The 21,594-nt window shown below is 37.0% G+C and overlaps 1 protein-coding gene and 1 long non-coding RNA gene across 2 annotated transcripts; one reads left to right on the top strand and one right to left on the bottom strand.

Annotated features, from left to right (window-relative positions):
* Positions 1 to 347: 347 nt before the first annotated feature.
* LOC145790024 (uncharacterized) lies at positions 348 to 14,991 on the bottom strand. The gene is made up of 2 exons (XR_014328606.1): positions 14,295 to 14,991; positions 348 to 2,457 (listed from the first exon to the last, which is right to left on the bottom strand). It is a non-coding gene; the product is annotated as an uncharacterized LOC145790024 (long non-coding RNA).
* Positions 14,992 to 16,605: 1,614 nt separating this feature from the next.
* Positions 16,606 to 21,125, top strand: LOC114311441 (Lojap-related protein). Its single transcript, XM_028257577.2, has 4 exons — positions 16,606 to 17,035; positions 17,525 to 17,612; positions 20,596 to 20,693; positions 20,887 to 21,125. The coding sequence occupies exons 1-4, from the start codon at positions 16,721 to 16,723 to the stop codon at positions 20,956 to 20,958; spliced, it is 573 nt and encodes a 190-aa protein (XP_028113378.1). The 5' UTR covers positions 16,606 to 16,720; the 3' UTR covers positions 20,959 to 21,125.
* The last annotated feature ends 469 nt before the right edge of the window (positions 21,126 to 21,594 follow it).

Here is a 21,594-nt window from a genome sequence, read left to right as displayed (position 1 = left end):
ATGTAATTTTTTTTTCTTTTGTCTTTGTTTTGGGTTGGAAGGTGTTATCTAGAAAATTATTTTGGCTTTACGAAAGCCGTTTTCATTTAAACATAAATATATATTTATTCTTTTGTTTTGGGTTAGAAGGTGAGAATGTAATTCAGAAAATCAGTTTAGTAAACCAGTTTAGTAAAACCGTTTTGTACCCGTTTTCATTTATAAAATTTATTTTTTTGTATCGTCTTTGTTATGGGTTAGAATGTGATATGCATGCTGTACAGTTCGAAGCACACCCACACACTGTGCAACTCGACGAGCAACGACGAAGGGTGAGACGCGAAGACCACCGCGGAGTAGGCCAAGAAGACAAAGGCCACAGCGAGAGCTCTTAAAATAAATTTTCTCAACATTTTTGTAATAATACTTAATACATAATATACGAAGTCAGTACTTTACAAAATACTCATACGGGTATGAAAACAACATAACTGAAGTTGCAAATGTAATAGTTTTCAGTTACGTAGCTAGTATAGACATAATTCTCCCACAAAAATACATTATGGACACCATGAACTGAACACACATTACATACATCCTGGACACTCTTAACTGAACACACAATACATAAACATAACAGTTAGATAGACAAACACCTAATTCATGACCTAATATTGCATATTAATAGCCGTAACATTTGACAGACACAATACATAAACATAAACTTAAACATAAACATAAACATAACATAACAGTTATACTTACTCTAACACAGACATTACATATTAATGCAAGTTGTTATATTGCCGAAGTGTAGACATTAACACCTAATTCGCGCTTAAATCGGCAGGTGGCTCAGAGTCTGAACAATCCGAAAGCTCAGCGTCAGAGACAAGTTCAGGATCCTCCATGATAGCCTTGATAGCCGCAACATTTGGTTCTGTTTTGTTCTTCTGGGCATCCTTCTTAAGTATGAGTAGCTGCATATCGCGGGCCAATCTACGACCCATTTGAGAAATCTCACGTTCTAGTGTTTGACATAGTCGATCAACATTATCAGGATCTTCCTTTTGGATCTCAACAGAACGTGCTTTTGGCACCTTCAGTCCTCTTTCCCGACATAATCTTTCGTTTTGCACTCGCTCTATAAATAGTGCGGGCCACTTAAGAAGTCTAGCCTTTGCATAACCATATCCTGTTTGATTTTCTGATGGATCCTCCACCAAACCACATGGATCTCGATAGTACTTGGGCATGACAAAATGTCGCTTCCCAAACCTATCATGATAAGCACAAGAGGCATCCAAGAAAGGAAATGGTGTTTCATCTTCAGCATCGCCACTTCCCCTTCCCCCTCCTCGTCGTGAACTTTCACCCCTTTGCAAGTTCCTACCACCTCTGCGACCCCCACTCCCTCCTATGAACCATGTAGCCATGCTAATTTTTTAAAACAAATGAATAATAATTTCGTAGGGCGAAATGAGTTGTATGGTTGTGTCTTCACCTTGAGTTGTAAGGTTGTGTCTTCACCTTTACTCGTTTATATAGTTGATTATGAACGGATAAATGAGAATCCCACATATATGCATGCTGACTGTAAGGTAAATGCATGCTGACTGTAAGGTAAATCAGTAGATTCACTGTTGCCATGTGACTTTCTGAATTGAGAATCCCACATATATCAATACGAGATGAGTTGTCACTGTAACAAAAAAGTCGAGCAAAAAATGGAGAAAACCAAAGTATGTGCACCAAGTCACATGACTTCACAATCCATCTGCATATACGAACAAAATAAGGGCATGCTGACTGTAAGGTAATTCAGTGAATTCACTGTTGCCATGTGACTTTCTAAGTTGAGAATCCCACATATATCAATAACAGATGAGTTGTCACTGTAATAAAAAAAATCGAGCAACAAATCGAGGAAACCAAAGCCTGTGCACCAATTCACATGACTTGACCATCCATCTGCATATAAGGACAAAATAAAGGCATGCTGTTTGTAAGGTAAATCAGTGAATTCACTGTTGCCATGTGACTTTCTGAGTTGAGAATCCCACATATATCAATAACAGATGAGTCATCATTGTAATACAAAAAATCGAGCAAAAAATCGAGAAAACCAAAGCATGTGCACCAAGTCACATGACTTGACAATCCATCTGCATATAAGGACAAAATAAAGGCATGCTGACTGTAAGGTAAATCAGTGAATTCACTGTTGCCATGTGACTTTCTAAGTTGAGAATCCCACATATATCAATAACAGATGAGTTGTCACTGTAATAAAAAAAAATCGAGCAAAAAATCGAGAAAACCAAAGCCTCTGCACCAAGTCACATGACTTCACAATCCATCTGCATATACAGACAAAATAAAGGCATGCTGACAGTAAAGTAAATCAGTGAATTCACTGTTGCCATGTGACTTTCTGAGTTGAGAATCCCACATATGTAAATAAGAGATGAGTTGTCACTGTAATAAACAAATCAATAAAACCGAAGACTGTGCACTAGGTCACATGACTTCACAATCTATCTGCATATACTGACAAGTCTCTCCACGATTTGACTACTCAATGTGTGAAAAAATGAAGCTTATGAAGCTTACGACCCGCTATTTATATTTCATTGAAAAGTATGACTATTTGAATTGTTCTTGTCATTTGGGAAGCTATTCACCGACCTACCTGTTATGTTTTATGTGTTGTTGAAGGCGGTAGTTCGATTCACCGAGTTTAGTTTTTTGTCAACCCCTCATTCATTACCGGAGTCATAATTTTTACTGAACTTTCAAGAATTGGAAGGTGACTCTTTCTTCTTTCCTGATGGAGATTGAAATTCGTTGTAATTTCATCCCTATTTCAGCAGCCCCAGTTAAGGGAACCTTTTCTCCGAGTTGCCTGATTTATTTTATGTGTTTTAAGTATTCACATAATTGAACATACATTAATCCATTCATTAATCCAGAACATTCATTAACAAATTGCAATTCAATAAAGAAAGTCATGAACTCATAAATGTGTACTTATAAATGTAGTTATTTCATAAACTTCAGGTTCATAACAAAAATACTTGAAATACATCCGTACGTTACACCAACAACAACATTGTCTTACACTCCACGAACGAACATATGAAAGATAACGGTGTTTGATTTCTTATTCGTCATCTGACATGTAGTAGTCAGAGAGATATTTTTCATTGTTGAAGACATTATTTCGCTCAACCATTGTCAAATCTCTGTTGCTTGCTTCTGCCATTTCAGTGGCTAGCTGAAGCATGAAATGTCGACATCTCCGCATCAACATCCTGTTGTTCTCCTTCTTAATTCTGCTAACTGCTTTTTCATAGTCACTCACATTTCGTCTAGCCATGGTCAATGAACGACGATGAGGTACCGGTGCCCCAAAGTTACGTAGATCATTATACAATCCTTCTTGCTCCGTTACCCTGAACGCCCATTCTGCTCGGATACCTGCATAATAATCCTTCGGACTTGAGTACTTTTCGCTCTTGTAGTCATACATAAATGGAGGTAGCAGCCACACTTTCGGATTTCTTTGCCGGCGTGAACTTCCTGCACCTCTTGAAGACATTGTTAATAAAATTAAAAAAAATAATAATAATAGTAATTGTATATCTATTACTATTGTTATGACTTCAACAAACATCATACTGGGGTATTTATACACATCATAGTGGTGGTAGGGCACTATGGAATAAGTGATACACGTGATATTATTTGATGTTATTCATTTCATGTAATTTTGATTACCCGTGACTTTGTGTACCTGTGATGTAGTCACAGACGTGGTTGTAAGATAAAATAATAATTGTAGGCCATAGAATCACAATGCAATCCCTTCATATTCGAGCAGTGCGTTGTCAAATAAAACAAAATGCAGTGAGTTGTCACATCGGCACATGAAACTATTTTGTCATGCTTACTTTTGTAATACAATAAGTACTCACTTGGAATTGACGATTTCAGTACGTATAAGTGTTTTCGAGAAATTATAAATGAAATCGAAAAATGAAATTTTCTTTGTATTAAAGTAATATTGTTCATAAACTATCATTGTTTTTCTCACCAACATAATAAAATGGTCACCTGCTAGGTAAACACGATTGCAACTTTGGTGCCTATATTTTATCTTATTTTCAGTTAATGAACTTCACAGTCATCCGATTTTTATTGTCATTACACAATCGTCCATCATATTTTTTTACCAACATAATAGCATTTTCTGCTTCTTTTCACAGTCGTAATAATGTGACTTAGATGAATTCTGAAATGTGCGGAAAAAACAAAGCATGTAAGTTGCACTGTAGAAGTCACATGCATCACGTAATGTCAAGAAAAAAGTCACAACGTATACAAGCATGGCAAAGTAAGAAAGTCACATGCATTACTGCATCACTGCATAAAGTGACATGCAGCATTGCATCACTGCACAAAGTCACATGCAGTGATGCAGTGATGCACAAAGTCACACGCATCACTGTATCACTGCACAAAGTCAGATGCATCCCTGCATCGCTGCACAAAGTCACATACCTCCTACGTACTGTGCCCATTGCAATTATGCACAAAGTCATAGGCATCGCTGCATCTGCGGCACAATAGCCGATGCTACAGGCCGTTGATTCGTTCATGACTGCACAAAGTCGAGTCCTGACAGCCGTATGCACTGGATAAGGTCAGTGGCATGCATGTGATCGAACAGGAAATTGCATACATACAGCTACCATGTGTATATATGGTATAAATATCGTAGCATACCACAACAAAAGTTTTACAGCTATTTCTACCGATATGATCATGACATATACGCTGGTTGATCTATATTCAGCAATGGGTCGCTATTGGGTTGCAGATGGAGATGAATTTCAATACCCATTAAATCCAAATTTGCGTTACTCACGTGCCACCGTCAATACCATGAGAGCTGAGTGGGAATTTTGCAAAACTCGAGCAAACGTTCTCGTTGAGCTATGCCGTGAAGTAAATCTTAAATTTCCTCGCCGGTTAGCCATGCGTATGCCAACTGACACTCCACAGTTGTTGCAAAGGGCATTGCATCGTATCCGCGACGAGGTTAATCGCATGACCCAACGTTTGCAGAGGTCCGAACTAATGAAGACTGCAAATGAGCGTGCCGAAGATGGGTTAATGGATGATGCACACCAGTACTACGCTTGGAGCATGGATGTTATGTATGAATCTGATATTGAGATGTCAGATGATGGTGATAATGAATGAAATTGTTTGGATGAACGCCCAGGGCATTTCTGTAATGCATGCAATTTGTAATGCTTATCCATGACTTATTAATGAAGCGAGATATTTCAATTATTTTTAGCCTTGAACAAACACATTTTTTATAGCTTCTTTACACGTTTTGTTCAAACCAAACGCGTTTGTAATTTATGTTCTCCTAAATTACGGATAATGAGAGAGGGGTAGAGATGTGAAACAGATTTGTGTGATTCATCAATATAAATAAGAATAAAAAATTGTGAAATGATAATTGCAAATAAATAAGTATGACACTTACATCAGCTGTACAAGTTTGACAGATACAAACAAAAAAAAGAAAAAAAAAACCTATATAGTCCATATCGCAACCGCTAATGCCCTAACCTGCCCCCAGTCCCACAACCCCGACCGTGGATCTCCCTCCTCGGTCTCCTACGGTAGACTCTCTGAATATCTAGCACTCTCTCCCCTGCATGCTGCCCTCCACTGACTGTCTGTGGAGCCTGTGAGTGTGAATGTGACCCCCCCTCTCCTGCATCTGATGCCCCTGATCCTACCTGTGCCTGTAGATCAGATACTGCTGTGAGCTGTGAAACTCCCACTCCCTCGTCTGGTGCAACTGTATCACGATCTGCAGCTGGACCACGACCTCTGCCTCTGCCCGCACCCCGACCTCGGCCGCGACGTCCCCCACGACCATAACCTCTCCCTCGCGCTCTGGGGGGGGCTCAATATGGCCCTCATCATCAATGTGTGAGATGTCAGTGAGAACTGCATCATGTGTACTCCTGGGTGTGGTCGAAGTACTCCCCATAAAAGCAGGTGGTAACTGGGTGGGTGGGGTAGCAACATCATGCATGAACCGGGGCGCGGTCGAAGTACTCCCCAGAAAAGTAGGATGTAACTGGGTGGGTGGGGTAATAACATCATGTATGAAGCGGGGCGGTGACCAATCAGGGTCAGGGTCAGCATGCTGGGTAAGATGTACGTATGGGGAATATGGAGAAATGTATGGGGTATCATGTGGTGGGGTGACTGAAGTCGAAGGACCTGCTGTGGCTGGCGCTGAACTGGAAGGCACTGACGTGGACGGGACTGATGTGTCTGGAGCAGCTGCTGCAGTGTGTACACCGTAGTCTCCAAAATGCAGACGATCTACCCGATGGGCATGCTGGATCCCCTCGTACAATAACTCTCTGATCTCTACAAGGGCCTGCAGACCAAGCTGTCCGTCACGTCTGAAAATGGCGTCCTCAGCCAAGTGATATGACCTCCCAGCTCGAACCACCTGTAAAAAAAATAGATATATTAGGCTATAGTTGACTGAAAATAATCAATTATGATATTAACAATTATCGGAGATATAGTACGCTACTCACCAATGACTCGAGAGAAGGCCCAACTCCCTGATATCCGGCCTCGGACAGGTGGCTCGGATTACCGACAAGTAGGTGTGTATGTCGCCGATACCACAACATGTAAGGGTCGGGAGAGGGGAGGACCCCATCGCTCCAGTCAGCCTGTACAATAGTGTCGCGACGGGCATTCCACAACTGTATGTATCGCATATGATGCTGACTCCAGTCAGTGCTGGCTCGGCCACGTCTATCCGTCGCATGCAACCGCCACTCGGTGTCACACCGATCCGGCACGGCCTGGACCCGACCAAACTGTCGGAGGACACGATCAGGGAGATGCCACTCAACTACGTCAAAACAAATGAGTGGTACTCTCGCCATCCATATATCCTCACCTAGGCGGCAGTAGTCTGGGAGCGTGTGGAGGACATCAGCATAAGGCTGCCAGATAAACTACAATAACGACAAGTCTATTAAAAATCGCTCATAAACATATACAGTCCATATGACAATTAAAATTTAGGTATTTAAATTTGATACCTCGCCGTCTATCATCCGGTCAAGCTGGTCTCTATACACGACCACTACGTGGGTCGATACGACCTCGTGGCTCATGTCAACCCTCCATCGGCTACCTTGAGGTCCGGCCGGCATCTGTATGTCTCCCTGCCCGATGGGAACCTCACCAGGAGCAACTAGTTGCCGCCTAGACGGAGCAATGCGAATCAATCTCTCCCACGCCCAAATCTGCAATAGTTTGAACGCAATTACAATAATGATATATGCCATACAATATGAATTGACATGTAATAAAATTCTTACTAACCTGTAGCAAGACAAGGGGTCCTCCGATCTGAGTCACACCCACCTGAGTGGCTCGACATAACATCCTATACAAGCATGCCAAAGCCGCGGCGCCCCAGCTGTACTGGCCGATGACGTCAATGTCTCTCAACAGTGGCAAATACATCAGCTTGAGCAGGTTCTGTGACTTATCAGGGAGAAATACCCCCCCAATAAGCCACATAATATATGCTCGCACATGCTGCTGTACTAACTCATCTGCAGCATCATCTGGAAAATCGCCCTGAAAATGCTCCGACAGCCACCTCACCCTCACTCTACCTGCCTGTAAGTCTGCAGGTGTAGGTGCTACTCCCAATAGCTCAGCACATAGCGCTATCCACTGCTCCGTCATCAATGATGGGTCAAGTCCAGTAACTGCTCACCCATCAATCCGTAGACCGTATAGGACAGATACGTCCTGCAATGTGACGGTGGCCTCACCGGTCGGGAAATAAAATGTATGAGTCTCTGTGCGCCATCTCTCGACGAGAGCAGTAATGAGTGGGTGGTCCAGTCTGATATGGCCTATACGATATACACCATAGAATCCCGCGCGTAGTAGACACTGCAAGACTCTATGGTCCAATGGACGATCCCACAGGCCGGAATCTCCCCGTCGGCATGCCACCACGGTGCGTGACTGGTCCTGCATAACAGAATGAGTATTTTAAATTATAGCATTATCAAGGAAATGAAAAACAAAATGCAGTGTATTTTCATTGTACGCGTAAAGTCCAACAAACGTTATTGCATACCGGGTCCTCCCATACACTGTCAGCCTGATGTGGATGACTCAAAAGGGGGACCTCATCAGGTAGATGTGCCATGAACCCTGTACAGTTGAAAAACAAATACATTTTGAAAAACTGTATTGGTGAGCATGTAATTTAACTATATCAATTAAGCTGAAATTATTATGTACATGACGACTTGGAAAATAAATGTGGTCGATTATTTTAAAAGTATAAATTTGTGTGCCATTAACATGGAAGCAATTAACTAAAATCAAAATTTTGCATATTATGTGCCATTAAATATGATAAGCAATTCAACATAACCTATCGTTATCTATGCTTCGGACTAATATAAAAATCTTTTACAAAGTCATTTTACGATCTCAGTTACATAAGCTTAATAATGACCAATAACATGTGGATAGTTTTTGTATGTCAATATTTACAAACAAAATGGAATGATCATTTTTTTTTTCAAAACTTCATTATTGATTTTGGCATATTTGACATAACGTCATTATTGATTTTGACATATTTGACAAAATTCGTTACATTTATGGCATATTCGACAACTTCATTATTGATTTTGTAATTTTTGTTTTGCAATAAAGTAAAAAATTTGTAAATTACGTACATGTAATTCATAAATTCTAAATGTACAAAATGCTTGAATCAGTCGAAATATTAAAATCTTAAAATGAAAGAAGAACTATGTGATTTTAAATAAAATTCTGTAATAAACATTTTGAATGAAGTAGAGAATAAAAACTATGATAGTTGTAAATTTTGTCAAGCAAATAAAACAATTACAATATATAAAGAATTAAACAACAGAAATGATCTATTACAAATAAAAAATGTTCTATTACATGTATGACCCCGTTTACAAATAATGAATTACAAAAGAAAAGAAAATGATCTATTACAAATAAAGAATTACAAAAAGATCTATTACAATATGTAAGTATTACATAGTCTTCATCGACCAAGTCGCGCCGGACATGTTCGCCTGTCATGACCTGTCTGCTGGCACTCACTGCAACGAGCGGTCAAACGCCTATCTGATATGTCCATCTCATTCGGAATACGAGACATAGATGCACGACCCCGTTTCACTTGTCGCAGACGCAGTACATTAGGCATTAAAGTCCACTGCGGATCAGCCCAATAATCTTGATGCGGTATTGGATTGAATTTAGTTTCCCAAACCCTCATGTATACAGGAAGCCTATATACTGGATCAACGTACTCGAATGGATTGTCACCGCATTCAGACATTACAGCGAGCATATGGGAACATGGATAGTGTCGTATCTCATATTTCCCACAACTGCACGTGGGTTGATTCATCCGTACGATTTGTGTATTGCGACCTCGTCCATGGCGAAAAGATGTTTGCACCTCAAACACGCGGCGTGGCCTATAAAAAAATTATAATAGAAACTAATGAAGTTCATGTTTTTAGGTGTAGTTAAATTGACAACATAATAACAATAATTTAATTTATATTACAAACTAACCTGTCATATGATATCAACTTGAAAGTATTTGCCCTTGCGATGCCATCCTCAATAGTTTTTTGCATCTGTCTAGGGTATTGGAACTCATTTCGTACATCTAGTTCAGCTTGGGCTCCCATCTCGTCAAAATATTTTATAAGCCGCCGAAATGTAAATTCAACCATAGCTGAGATAGGTAAGTTCCTTGCACCTTTCAAGACGCTATTGAAGCACTCTGCATCATTGCTAGTCAATACCCCCCAGCGATGTCCACCGTCATACGAAAGGGCCCACTCCTCAGGATTCATCTTGTAAACCCAAGTGATGGCTTCTTGGTCAATAGCCTGTATTTGTTGTAAGTAACCATTACACTTTCGTCGTTGATGAGCACTTCCTGCTTTCCATAGAAGTTGTTTCAGCTCCTTATTTCTGAACGTAGTGTTAAAGTTACTACAAACATGTCGAAGGCAGTGCCGATGATATCCAACAAATTGGAGAGATGGATTCAACCAATGCCGCCTCACAGCAGCTAAAATACTCTCAGCTCGATCGGATATCAAAGTCACTCCCTGTCGGTCCATGACAATATGTTCCTTGATATTTGAAATGAAGAACGACCAAGACTCCAAACTCTCCTTGTCGACAACAGCAAATGCAAGCGGTAGTACTTTGCCATTAGCGGTGACAATCGTTGCTACAAGCAACACACCAGTGTATTTCCCGTATAAGAATGTACCATCTATGGTTATAACAGGCTTACAATGTCTGAATCCATCGATGACGGGTTTGAAAGACCAAAAAACAAAGTGGAAGACGGGCATAATGGTTGTATTTCCGGTATATCTATGCTTCCATTGCACGATGGTGCCAGGATTAGATGTTTGTAATGCATACATGAATTTAGGCAACATCATATATGATTCATCCCAATCTCCGAATACCATTCGAATTGCCTTTGCCCTTGCATGCCACGCCTTCTTGTAATGTATAGTATAGTTCATGGATTTTTTTATGTCTTCGATGACATTCTTAATGGGCATATCAGGTTCGTTCTGCATACAACAATACCTATGAGTCAGATTATTTTGGTGTGAACACTTTAAAGACACAATTTTGGTGTGAACACTTTAAATAAACAATGTGTATATAAATGTAAACATTTATTTTGTATACTCACCGCAACTTGTCCCAAAAGATGAGAAACAATGTAACTGGAGCTAATATTTGTGTGGTCCCTGTTCGTTCGTGGGTATAAACAATGGTGAGGACCCCTATACTGCTTTATTTCAAAAAGCCCATGTCTCTTACTAAGAGATGCACGCAACCACCATCTACAGTCGTGCTTGCAAGCACACACCCAAACGTCTCGCTTGGAGGTTACGACTTTGTACTCTCGATTATTTGTTGCATGGTACAATTTCACAGCATGTACGAGTTGCTTCTTATCAACGAAAACCATCCCTTTGTCCAACTCTGGATTTTCAGCATTCCAGATTCGGTTACGGGGAACGACATCGCGGTTACTAATGTCAAAATCACCACCCATGTGAATGTTTTCAAAGAAAGGGATTTCAGGTCTAGGTGGAATGGGGGCATTCTGAATATCAACGGGAGCGTCGACATCATCTTCTTCATCATCATCATCATCTGATCCGCCCAATAAATTTTCTTCATCACACATTTCATTCTCATCATTGTCTAGGGCGACATCAGGACTGTACATGTCACTGTCAGCAAACTGCACAAAATTAACCGTTTCAGCCATATTACCAGCAACTTCAACTGGAGTCGTATGATGGCTATAGGTGGGCACATCTTGGGTGTTATTGTGAAATTCAGTCTCGTATCCACCATGTGAACTTGATTCTCCACCATGGCCATGAAATGTCTGTTGTGCGTAGCCAACTGCATAACATTCATTTGATTCATACATAGGAGACTGAAATGCCGTCGTGTCAACCCCATGTGTCAGCAATGTAGTGAACGGATGCGAATCCATCTGTGTTACATTCGGAAGATTCTGTACAACCTCTTTCTGAATGTACACTTCCAAACAATTTGGTGGTTCGAAATTTCCACCGATACTTAAAACGGTGTTCAACGCCTCATCGTCATTTATCGGTAATATTTTGTATTTGCTGGTTGCTTGCCACTGGCGATAAGGATATCTACATTTGAAGATCAATCAGACTGTTTCCCCGTAACTTGCGACCTTGGACATAAACATCTCCTCCAAATTGCCAAGTGTGGTGCCAAGTTGCACCATATATATCCCTTTCGGCTCAGCATCATATGACACACCTTCATCGGGATCCCGAATTATGTTTCCCCCCCAGTAAAAGATAATTGGAACAGTTGCCATATACTTGCTTCAATGAAACAATAAATATTAAAATATCAACAATATACATATATCGAATTGTACTTGTAAAATAAACATTAAAATTTGCAGAAGCCACAAATAAAAGCAACCCTCTAATTTTTTATCAATTTATATTTTCCAGGGTTGAAGGAATTGTAGAGATGAAACATTAATTCAATTTGTATTTTGTCAACTATATATTTGTGTCTCAACTTGATTATTACTGTTTATTTTCTCATTTTTTTTCACTTATTTTTATTCGTATAACAGAACAGCCGAGATTTCATCTATACGTGGAGTTATATATTGTGTCTCATTTATTTCCTATGTGAAGACTCTTATCTTTTCAACGTGAATGTTCTTTGTTGTCATTGCTCTATTGTCTTAATCTAAAAAACACATAACAAGAAGTATACTTGTTGTCTTAATTCTTTCGAATTAGTGGCGAAAAATAAAATAGGTTGAGAGATATTTAGTAGAGGGTGACGCGATTGATTTGGACAATATAAAATACAGGGTGCAAACATTGAGAGAGATTTTTTTAACCTAGTGATGTAATTGTTCAGATTTATGGAAAATATAAGTTAATTTGATTTGCTCCAACTTGTGCCATTACGGACCTTAATGACAAAGTTATTTCCTATGTGAACTAGTAACCCTCGTCCATTTTGTAGAGGGCATAGAGGCTTTCTTATAAAATTAAAACAACAAACTGATTTTGGATCATTTTGGATTGTTCTGAAAAGTAAGAAAAAAAATTAAATTTATTTACTCCTTTTTTTTCTTACACATACAAAAACAAAAAAATAATTACAGAGATAATTTATAATGGCCAATAATTAGAGATAATTAAATTGAAGTTGGTGGTTAAATGTATGGACTACATTTTGGATAGTTATCCATGTGAATCTATCGGGCCATCCGTACCAATTATTTGGTATTACAAAACACATGCTTACCCATCAAAGTGCCAATTTTTTTTTTCCCTTCTTACGTACGAAATTGCTATGGACTATTAATTAAAATAATTTATTACTCTTTTCATGCATATATGTCTGCACACCTCTATGGACAGAATAATTATGATATTTGCTTCCGCCAACCCCTAATTTTGTAAATCTATTTAAGTGGCCTTCGGTAATCTTAGGATTACTGGCCGGTCATACCTATAGTAGCGGGTTTGGGTCGTGATAGAGTGGTATCAGAGCACGAGTTATACCGTACACATGAGTCCATATAAGCTACAAGATGTCCTAGAAAGAATTAGGGGCATTACATCAGCATGTGTTAGTGTATGTGAAATTATACGACATGTCTGAAACAATTAGACATGAAATGAAATTGAGCATTGTCAAAACTATAAACGAGCTATTTGCCTATGTTTATTAGTGCTCTATTTACCTATAGCAAATGGAGAGAACAAGAAGTGATGATGTGATTGAATCCTTTGATGCCAGAATGGAAAGAATGTTAGAAGCTTTAACCGAGTCCATGAGATAACAACAGAGACAACAACTACCTCTTTCGCCTTCTTCAGTGCAAGTGGAACTGATAATTAATGGCATTATCGGGTTGACTCAGAAATTTAACAAGATGAAACCTCTGACTTTTCTAGGTGTTATTGAGCCACTGAAAGTTGAAACCTGGATACTAGAAACTGAAAAATTATTTGAAGTGTTTCCATGTTGGATCATTTTGGATCGTTCTGAAAAGTAAGAAAACTTGATTTTGGATCATTTTGGATCGTTCTGAAAAGTAAGAAAAAAATTAAATTTATTTACTCCTTTTTTTTCTTACACATACAAAAACAAAAAAATAATTACAGAAATAATTTATAATGGCCAAAAATTACAGATAATTAAATTGAAGTTGGTGGTTAAATGTATGGACTACATTTTGGATAGTTATCCATGTGAATCTATCGGGCCATCCGTACCAATTATTTGGTATTACAAAACACATACTTACCCATCAAAGTGCCAATTTTTTTTTTCCCTTCTTACGTACGAAATTGCTATGGACTATTAATTAAAATAATTTATTACTATTTTCATGCATATATTGTAACTACTCTAAATTTATTACAAAGTAGATTTTCCTTTTCAATGGTAGTGGACAATCACAAAGTGAAAAAGACGATAAGTCAGTTCGTTCAATACCCATTTCAAAAACTTTTTCAAATTTTCTTCAGTTTTCTCATAAAATTTTAATTTGTACTAGAATACTATTATATGTATTACAAATTCAGCACATTAAATGTTTTAATCATATTTTGGCTGCCTGACCCCAAATATAGTGAAATAAACCAAACGAAATTAAACCAATTTTTTTTTTTAAAATCAAATACAGTCAAATTTAAATATTTTCAGAAACCAATAAAAATATTTCTTTTCAATAAAATAGAGTCAAAATTAAATATTTTGATAAACCAATAAAAATATTTCTTTTTAATAAAATAGAGTCAAAATTAAATATTTTGAGAAACCAATAAAAATATTTCTTTTTAATCAAATAGAGTCAAAATTAAATATTTCAGAGAACATGATCTTTTATTTGAGAGAACATGATCTTTTCATGGAGAGAAAATTAAATATTTTTTTAATCAAATACATTCAAAATTAAATATTTTTTTGTTTAATAATTATATTTTGTAGAAATTAGACATTAACAATTTCTGAACCATAATTTGATTCAAAAAATGTAGACATTTTGATTCACAAGCATAATTTCAAAATTCCAATTTCTGATTTCAAATTTCAACATATAGACATTTCATAATTCCAATTCAACAATTCTCAATTACATGAATTTCGTAATATGACATTAACAATTACGAATTAAATGAATTACAATTTTTACTATTTTTATTCTTAATTAAACAAAATTACTTTTAAAACCATAATTTGAAACCCTAATTTCCTTTTAATTCCTGTTAACAAGCAAAAAAAAAAAAAAAACTCACAAGCATCATTTCAAAATTCAATTTTCTGATTTCTAATTTCAAATTTCAAAATATAGACATTTCATAATTTCAAATCAACAATTCTCAAATACATGAATTTCATAATATGACATTACAAATTATCAATTATATGAATTTCGGATTTTTTAATCGCAATTCTTAATTAAAAAAAATTACTTTTAAAACCCTAATTTCCTTTTAATTCCTCTTCATAAGCAAAAAAAAACAATTTCCAATTCAACAAATGTACGTTGGTTTATTCAATATTCAAAATATAGACATTTTGATTCACAATCATAATTTCAAAATTCTAATTCCTGATTTCAAATTTAAAAATATAAACATTTCGTCATTTCAATTCTCAATTCTCAATTCTCAATTCTCAATTCTCAATTATATGAATTTCATAATATCACATTAACAATTATCAATGATATGAATTGATGATTTACGAATTTCATCATTCCAAATTTCAATTCTCAATTCTCATATTTATGATTTATTTAACAAATTCAAAAAATTAAAAAAATTCCAAACCCGATTTATGATTCAAAAGCATAAAAATTCAAATGCATTACAACACTTAATAATGTGAACCCTAAAATGACATCCTAATTTGAACAATCCTAATAATGTGAACAATCTGATATCGAACCCTAATTTCATCACCACAACCACACGGACAAAGCATAAACATTCATAACCATATTCAATTTCATAACCACAATGATAAAAACCCTAACATTGACAGAAAAATACATTTAATAATTCCAAAAAATTCAAAAACTAACCCTGATTCCAAAAAATTCAAATACATTTAAAAACCCTAACATTGACAGAAAAATCCTAACCCGTATGCCAAAAAATTCCAAACCCTAATTTCATAACCACAATGATAAAAACCCTAACACATTTAATAATTCACATGTAAAACCCTAACATTGACAGAAAAATACAACACATTTACAAACACAAAAACTAAATACATAAAATTAGGGTTAATGTCATACCACGGAGAGAGAGAGAGAGAGCAGAGACAGAGAGCGAGAGCGAGCTGAGATGGAGGAGCGAGAGCAGAGAGCGAGCGAGGCAGAGAGCAGAGAGCGAGAGCGAAAAACCTAAGTCTGAAAATCTGAAAAACGTATGCAAATGAGGGGGGGTTCGTTCGTATATATGAGGACTTTAAAAACGCTGATCGAAAAAGCGTTTTCATTTAACTGAAATCGCTATTAGCAATAGCGTTTTTTTGGCAACAAAATTTGAACTGAAATCGCTATTAGAGATAGCGTTTTTTCTGGGAAATTTTTTTTGTTAAAATCGCTATTAGAAATAGCGTTTTTTGGGAAAATTTTGTAAAAAACGCTGTTAAGAAAAGCGTTTTTATCCGGACAAAAACTAATGCTAGAAGCGCTATTTGTAACAGCGACTTCTTAATCAAAGTCGCTATTTGTAATAGCGATTTTCCTGTTCATTTACTTTTGCGATCCTAACAGTAAAAGCGCGAATAGTAATGACGCTTTAACTTAGTTTTGGAATTCCGTCAGAAGTTGACCTAGTTTTGAAAATACAATGGAAAAATGGCTTATATTGAGAAAAGCCTCTAACATTACTCCACTAGCAAATTTCCAAACATCCCCTTAGCCACGACAGCAACAAAATTTTGATGCTTAGACAGCAACTGGGCGAGCGAGCCACACTATTGTGGGTGTGATCTGATGTGGGCGGCTCTACGATCTCGTGCTCTTCTTCTCTCCTCTTCATCGTATTCTATCTATTCTGTTACTCATCAATGGAAGTTAGGGTTTAACAACTTCAATCGCACTTTGTGCTCCTCCCTCGTCGCTGAGAGCGACACCAAAAAGGGCTTACTGAACTTGGAGGAAGTCCAGAAAGTTCTCACCGATGTCAAAGCAGACAACGTCAAGGTCGTTCCCGTTCGAAACCACTGCGATTGGACTGATTTCATGGTCTTCGTCACCGGTCGATCTGCTTGGCACGTTCGCAACATCGCTCAAGCCCTAATTTACAAGGCAAGTTCGTAACACAATGTTTTGTAATTTGTGACAGTTGCAATGCATTGTTTCGGTATTTGTTCGATGTATTTGTTGATGATTGAAAAACTGAAACCCTAGAATTGGTACCGATTGTTGATTAGTTTTCTCATTCTGTTTGGATTGGGGATTTGGTGAGAAATGATAGAAATAAAGAGACAGAGAACTCTCAAATGTTTGGTTTATAAATTGGTGAGAAATAATGAGAAATGGAGAGAAAGATAACTCTTTTATTTTGTCAATTTTATTTCGACAAATATAGAGCTGAGATTTGGTGAGAAAGAAACTGCTTGGTTATATGATTGTCATAATACTAAGATTTTTTATTAAAATAAAGAAAGAAAAAAGAAATCTCACCCGTATCTCTCTTACATGCTTTGCTTTCTTACCCATCCAAACATGACAGTGAGAAAACACAATAACAAAGAGTTTTAAATTGAGTTATTCTTTTCTGGCGTGGACGAACAGGTTAAGCAAAAGCAAAGGGGTGCTCAGAGAATGTTACTCCCCAGCGTGGAAGGAGAAAAGGAAGGGAAGTGGATTGTTGTTGATTCTGGTATGTTGATGCCTTGCTTCAGGGTTTTTCTTCTCTCGGTTGTTTTGAAGTGTGTCTTTATGCAGTACTTATACATATTCACATGGGAATTTTTAAAACATGCAACATGCCTTAGCTAGTTATTCATTTTATTGGGCATGAGCATGATTTGGTTGTATTCCCTATTTCCCACCCTAGCCACTTTAATGCTAAGTTTGGATCTAGAATTTTTTGAGGAAAATAAATCTGCGTGAAGGGTAACTATAAAAAAAGGATAATTTTTTTTTGGGGAAGTGCCAATTCATATATATATATATTTTTCCTGGGTGAGTTTTTAAGACAACCAAACAAGAGCAAAGGATCAAGCTTTTCTCTTTCATTTTCCCTTTCAGTTTCTTTGCCCTCGACAAATCCTAGAAACAAACAGAGCTGAAGGTGAAAACTTCCATTGGCAAATAATAGACATGTTTATCACGGGTTGCTGGAAGGGAATTGGCTTCTTGAAGGTTTTGGGCTAGGGTCTGTTGACATTCACTGGTTAGCTTTTTAAGGGTATAGTTGGGTTTCATATGTCTGCATGGAGAAAAGAAGAAATTTCAGGACCGACTAGGATTCTCTACAATATATCACTCTTGCAATGGTGGTTTAGATAGGCGGTTTAAGCCCAAAACACAATCAATGGTGGTTTATGTAGATGGTTTAAGCTGAAAACACTTTATTGCAGAGAATCCTATTTCTTTTAGGACTGTAATAGGCTAATATACTGTCCTTTGTCCCAAAGCAATAGAAATTTCTTCTTCTTTTACCTGCCCTTTGTGCACCAGGCTCTTATCAGCGTTAGCAAAAGGATTGATGACCTAACTGCACTCTTACATATGCCTATCATGCTCTGTATACTTTGTAGGGACCCAATCAGTGTTGTGAAAAGCGCGCCTAGGTGCAAGGCTCAGCGAGGCGCAAGATGTGTGCCTGAATAGGACCCAGGCTAGGCGCATTGATGAAGTCGCGCGGCTTGGACGCGACTTAAACCGGGCGAGAGAGGCGCAAGGCTCGCGCCTAGGCGGGCTTTATTGTTTAATTCCTTATTCTGATCTAACGGCTGTGGTGTGTGTTCGAATGGCTCCAACCACATAGGATTACAACTCATATATAATACAATACAACCCAAATACGATTCAAATGAAATTCCTAATCCGCGTCGCCTCTTCCTCTCTTGACCTCGACTAGGCTGCTGGACTTCGACTTCGACATTTCAGGTCAGTGATTCGATTTCTTCTTCTTCTTCGCTGGTTGCATCCCCCTCCCCCCTCTTCTTCGTTGCTTCGTTGGTCTGTTTTTATTTGTTTTTTGGGCTTCTTTGACTTCGACTCTCTCTCTCTCTCCTTCTCCTTCTTCTTTTTCGCTCTCTCTTTTGGGCTGCTTTGTCTCTCAACTTGCTCTGTTCCCTCCCCCCCTCTTCTTCTTCGCTGCTTCGGTTGCCTCTCTCTGTTTTTTTTTTGTTTGTGGGCTTCTTCGACTTTGATTCTCTCTCTCTCCCCTTCGTCTTCTTCTTCTTTGCTCTCTCATTTGGGCTGCTTTGTTTGTCTCTGTCGACTTGCTTTGTTTTTTTTTTTTCTTTCCAATTATGCCTTTGAGTCTCTGTTAGAAAAGTACAAGTACAAAATAAGACTTATATTACTGATTGATTAACTAAAAAAAAATACACTGAAAAAAAAAATACAAATAATTAATTAAATTAACTGATGGAGAAGAAGATGATAGTTTGCTTGCCATTGAGGATGATGATTGACTGACTGACCTAACCTACACTTTCTTATGATATTGATGTTTTGAAGTGTTAAGACATTTATTAGTATTTATTGGATATTTATGTTTTGAATGTTAGTGTTTATGTTTTTTATCTTTATTTTTATTTTATTGAATGTGGATTATTTTATCTTTGAAAATTGAAATGCTATGTAATATGCACTTTCACGGCTTTGAAAATTATTCTATAATTTGTCTTGAATCTTGAATACTGTTTATTTTTAAAAAAATTGTCTTAGTATTATGAATGATTAGCCTATGTTTATTTTTTTATTTTTTACTAAGACTGTGCGCGCCTTACTTTAATAAAGCCTGCGTCTCGCCTTGCGCCTAGGCCCGAGAGCCGAGAGACCTTCAGCGCCTTAGTGCTCCTTGAGCCTTTAAAAACATTGGACCCAATTGATTTGGTTATTCTTGGAATTTTTGTAGGTTTTAAATTTAATCTTCCTAAGGCTGGGAGGTTGAATTAAAGAATTGAGCAACTTAATTGAATTGAAGCCTTTCCACATTACATAGTCAAACTAGTTTGTATGTGCAAGAAGAGGGGCATTTGAATAGGAGCTCTGATCTACTGCATGGCTGTAGTATAATACCCATTTTTATTTATTTATTTACTTTTTACAAAATAAGAGGGATGTTATGATCCTGAGTCACGGTAATCAGGCGTGTCATATACCCATATCACAAATGACCTACTAGCACATAGAGTGGGATTATGGACTGCAACTTCTATGCTTCATTATAATAGCAGCTTGAAGTTTGTAAATTCATGATGTTATAATGGATAAGAATATCTGAAATCATCGAGAATGTGAGATGAATAGTAAAGATATCTAACAATTGTTTCATACCCAATATCTGATAATTGTCTTGGATGCAACAAAATTCATGCTTGAGAGCTTGCACTTGTGTTTAACATATTATGAACTCTGAATTCTAGATGCATCAATTCTTTTTGCTTTATAGCCCACTAAGAAGTAATAATTGCTAACGAGCTAATGCTCATATGAGCTGATCACTATTTAAATCCATTATCTTACAGCTGTACCAAACAGGTTAACAGCTTATGTTCACAGTTATAAATTATAATCTGTTAAGTTATAATTTATAATCAATTTCCCACGGCTCTACCAAATAGGGCCATTGTCCTTTAATTGCTTATTGATCAAATTGGTTTTGGTGACTATCTTTTCTCTAGGTACAATTATAATTCATGCTCTTGATGAGAAAGCCAGAGCTTATTACAATCTAGAGAGGCTTTGGACAACTGAGACATCAAGTAAAGAACACACGCAGGTATGAAGTTTACTTGTATGTAGATCTCTTGTGAAGATTTTGTAACCTGATTAATTGGTTCAAATTGTATGCTCAAGGGAAAATGTGGCATGCGTTATAATGCTTTCTTTTCAGAACATGACATGGATCCAAAATTTTTGCTGTGTTTGGTTTCTTAGAAACTTTTTTATTTGTATTTTTTTATTTTATGCAGGATTTGGAGAAAGCTTTCTTGAAGGTGCGACCCAAGAACAACTCTAAAAAACCAACGCAGAGAAGCACTTAGCATCTTCATCTTTGAAGATCTGAAACCATTGCCCTTCATTCTAAAGTTGTTGCACAATGTTAAAAACACCATGCTTGTTTAAATTTAGGTTGGAGATTCTTATGTAACTTTGTTTCAAAGTATTTGAAATGATTTAAATAAGTATATTTTTTGATTTTTTATAAAAAGATATGCAAAAAAGTACAGCGGTGATGTGACTTAAATAAGTGTACTTATATCAGATATGCCTAACAAAAATGCAAAATTCAGATAATAGTTTTTTCCTCTTTAGTTGACATTATCTATTAATAAAACACCACATAGGAAAGTGAACCCTATCATCTAATGGTGTGTTTGCTTAGAGGATTTGAGAAGAGATTTGAAAAGGAAAATGATAAAAGATAATTGAAATGTGAATAAAATATATTTATATTTTATTTAATTTTATGCATTTTTTTTTTTATATTTAAATTTCTTCCCAATTATCATACTCATCCCATAAATGACATATACATATAGTGGGGTAGAATTCACTTCCGTGATGGGTTGTGGTTGATTTGTTATATCAGCCCACCAACGTAACCTGGTATCGTTGTTTCACTCAATTACTTTTATCACATAACTTACTTTTATCACATAACTTAGAGTGGGAATTAT

This window comes from Camellia sinensis, chromosome 5 (assembly GCF_055761805.1).
Source record: "Camellia sinensis isolate YWXY chromosome 5, ASM5576180v1, whole genome shotgun sequence".
NCBI lineage: Eukaryota > Viridiplantae > Streptophyta > Magnoliopsida > Ericales > Theaceae > Camellia > Camellia sinensis.
This window is presented reverse-complemented; position numbering and strand designations above follow the sequence as displayed.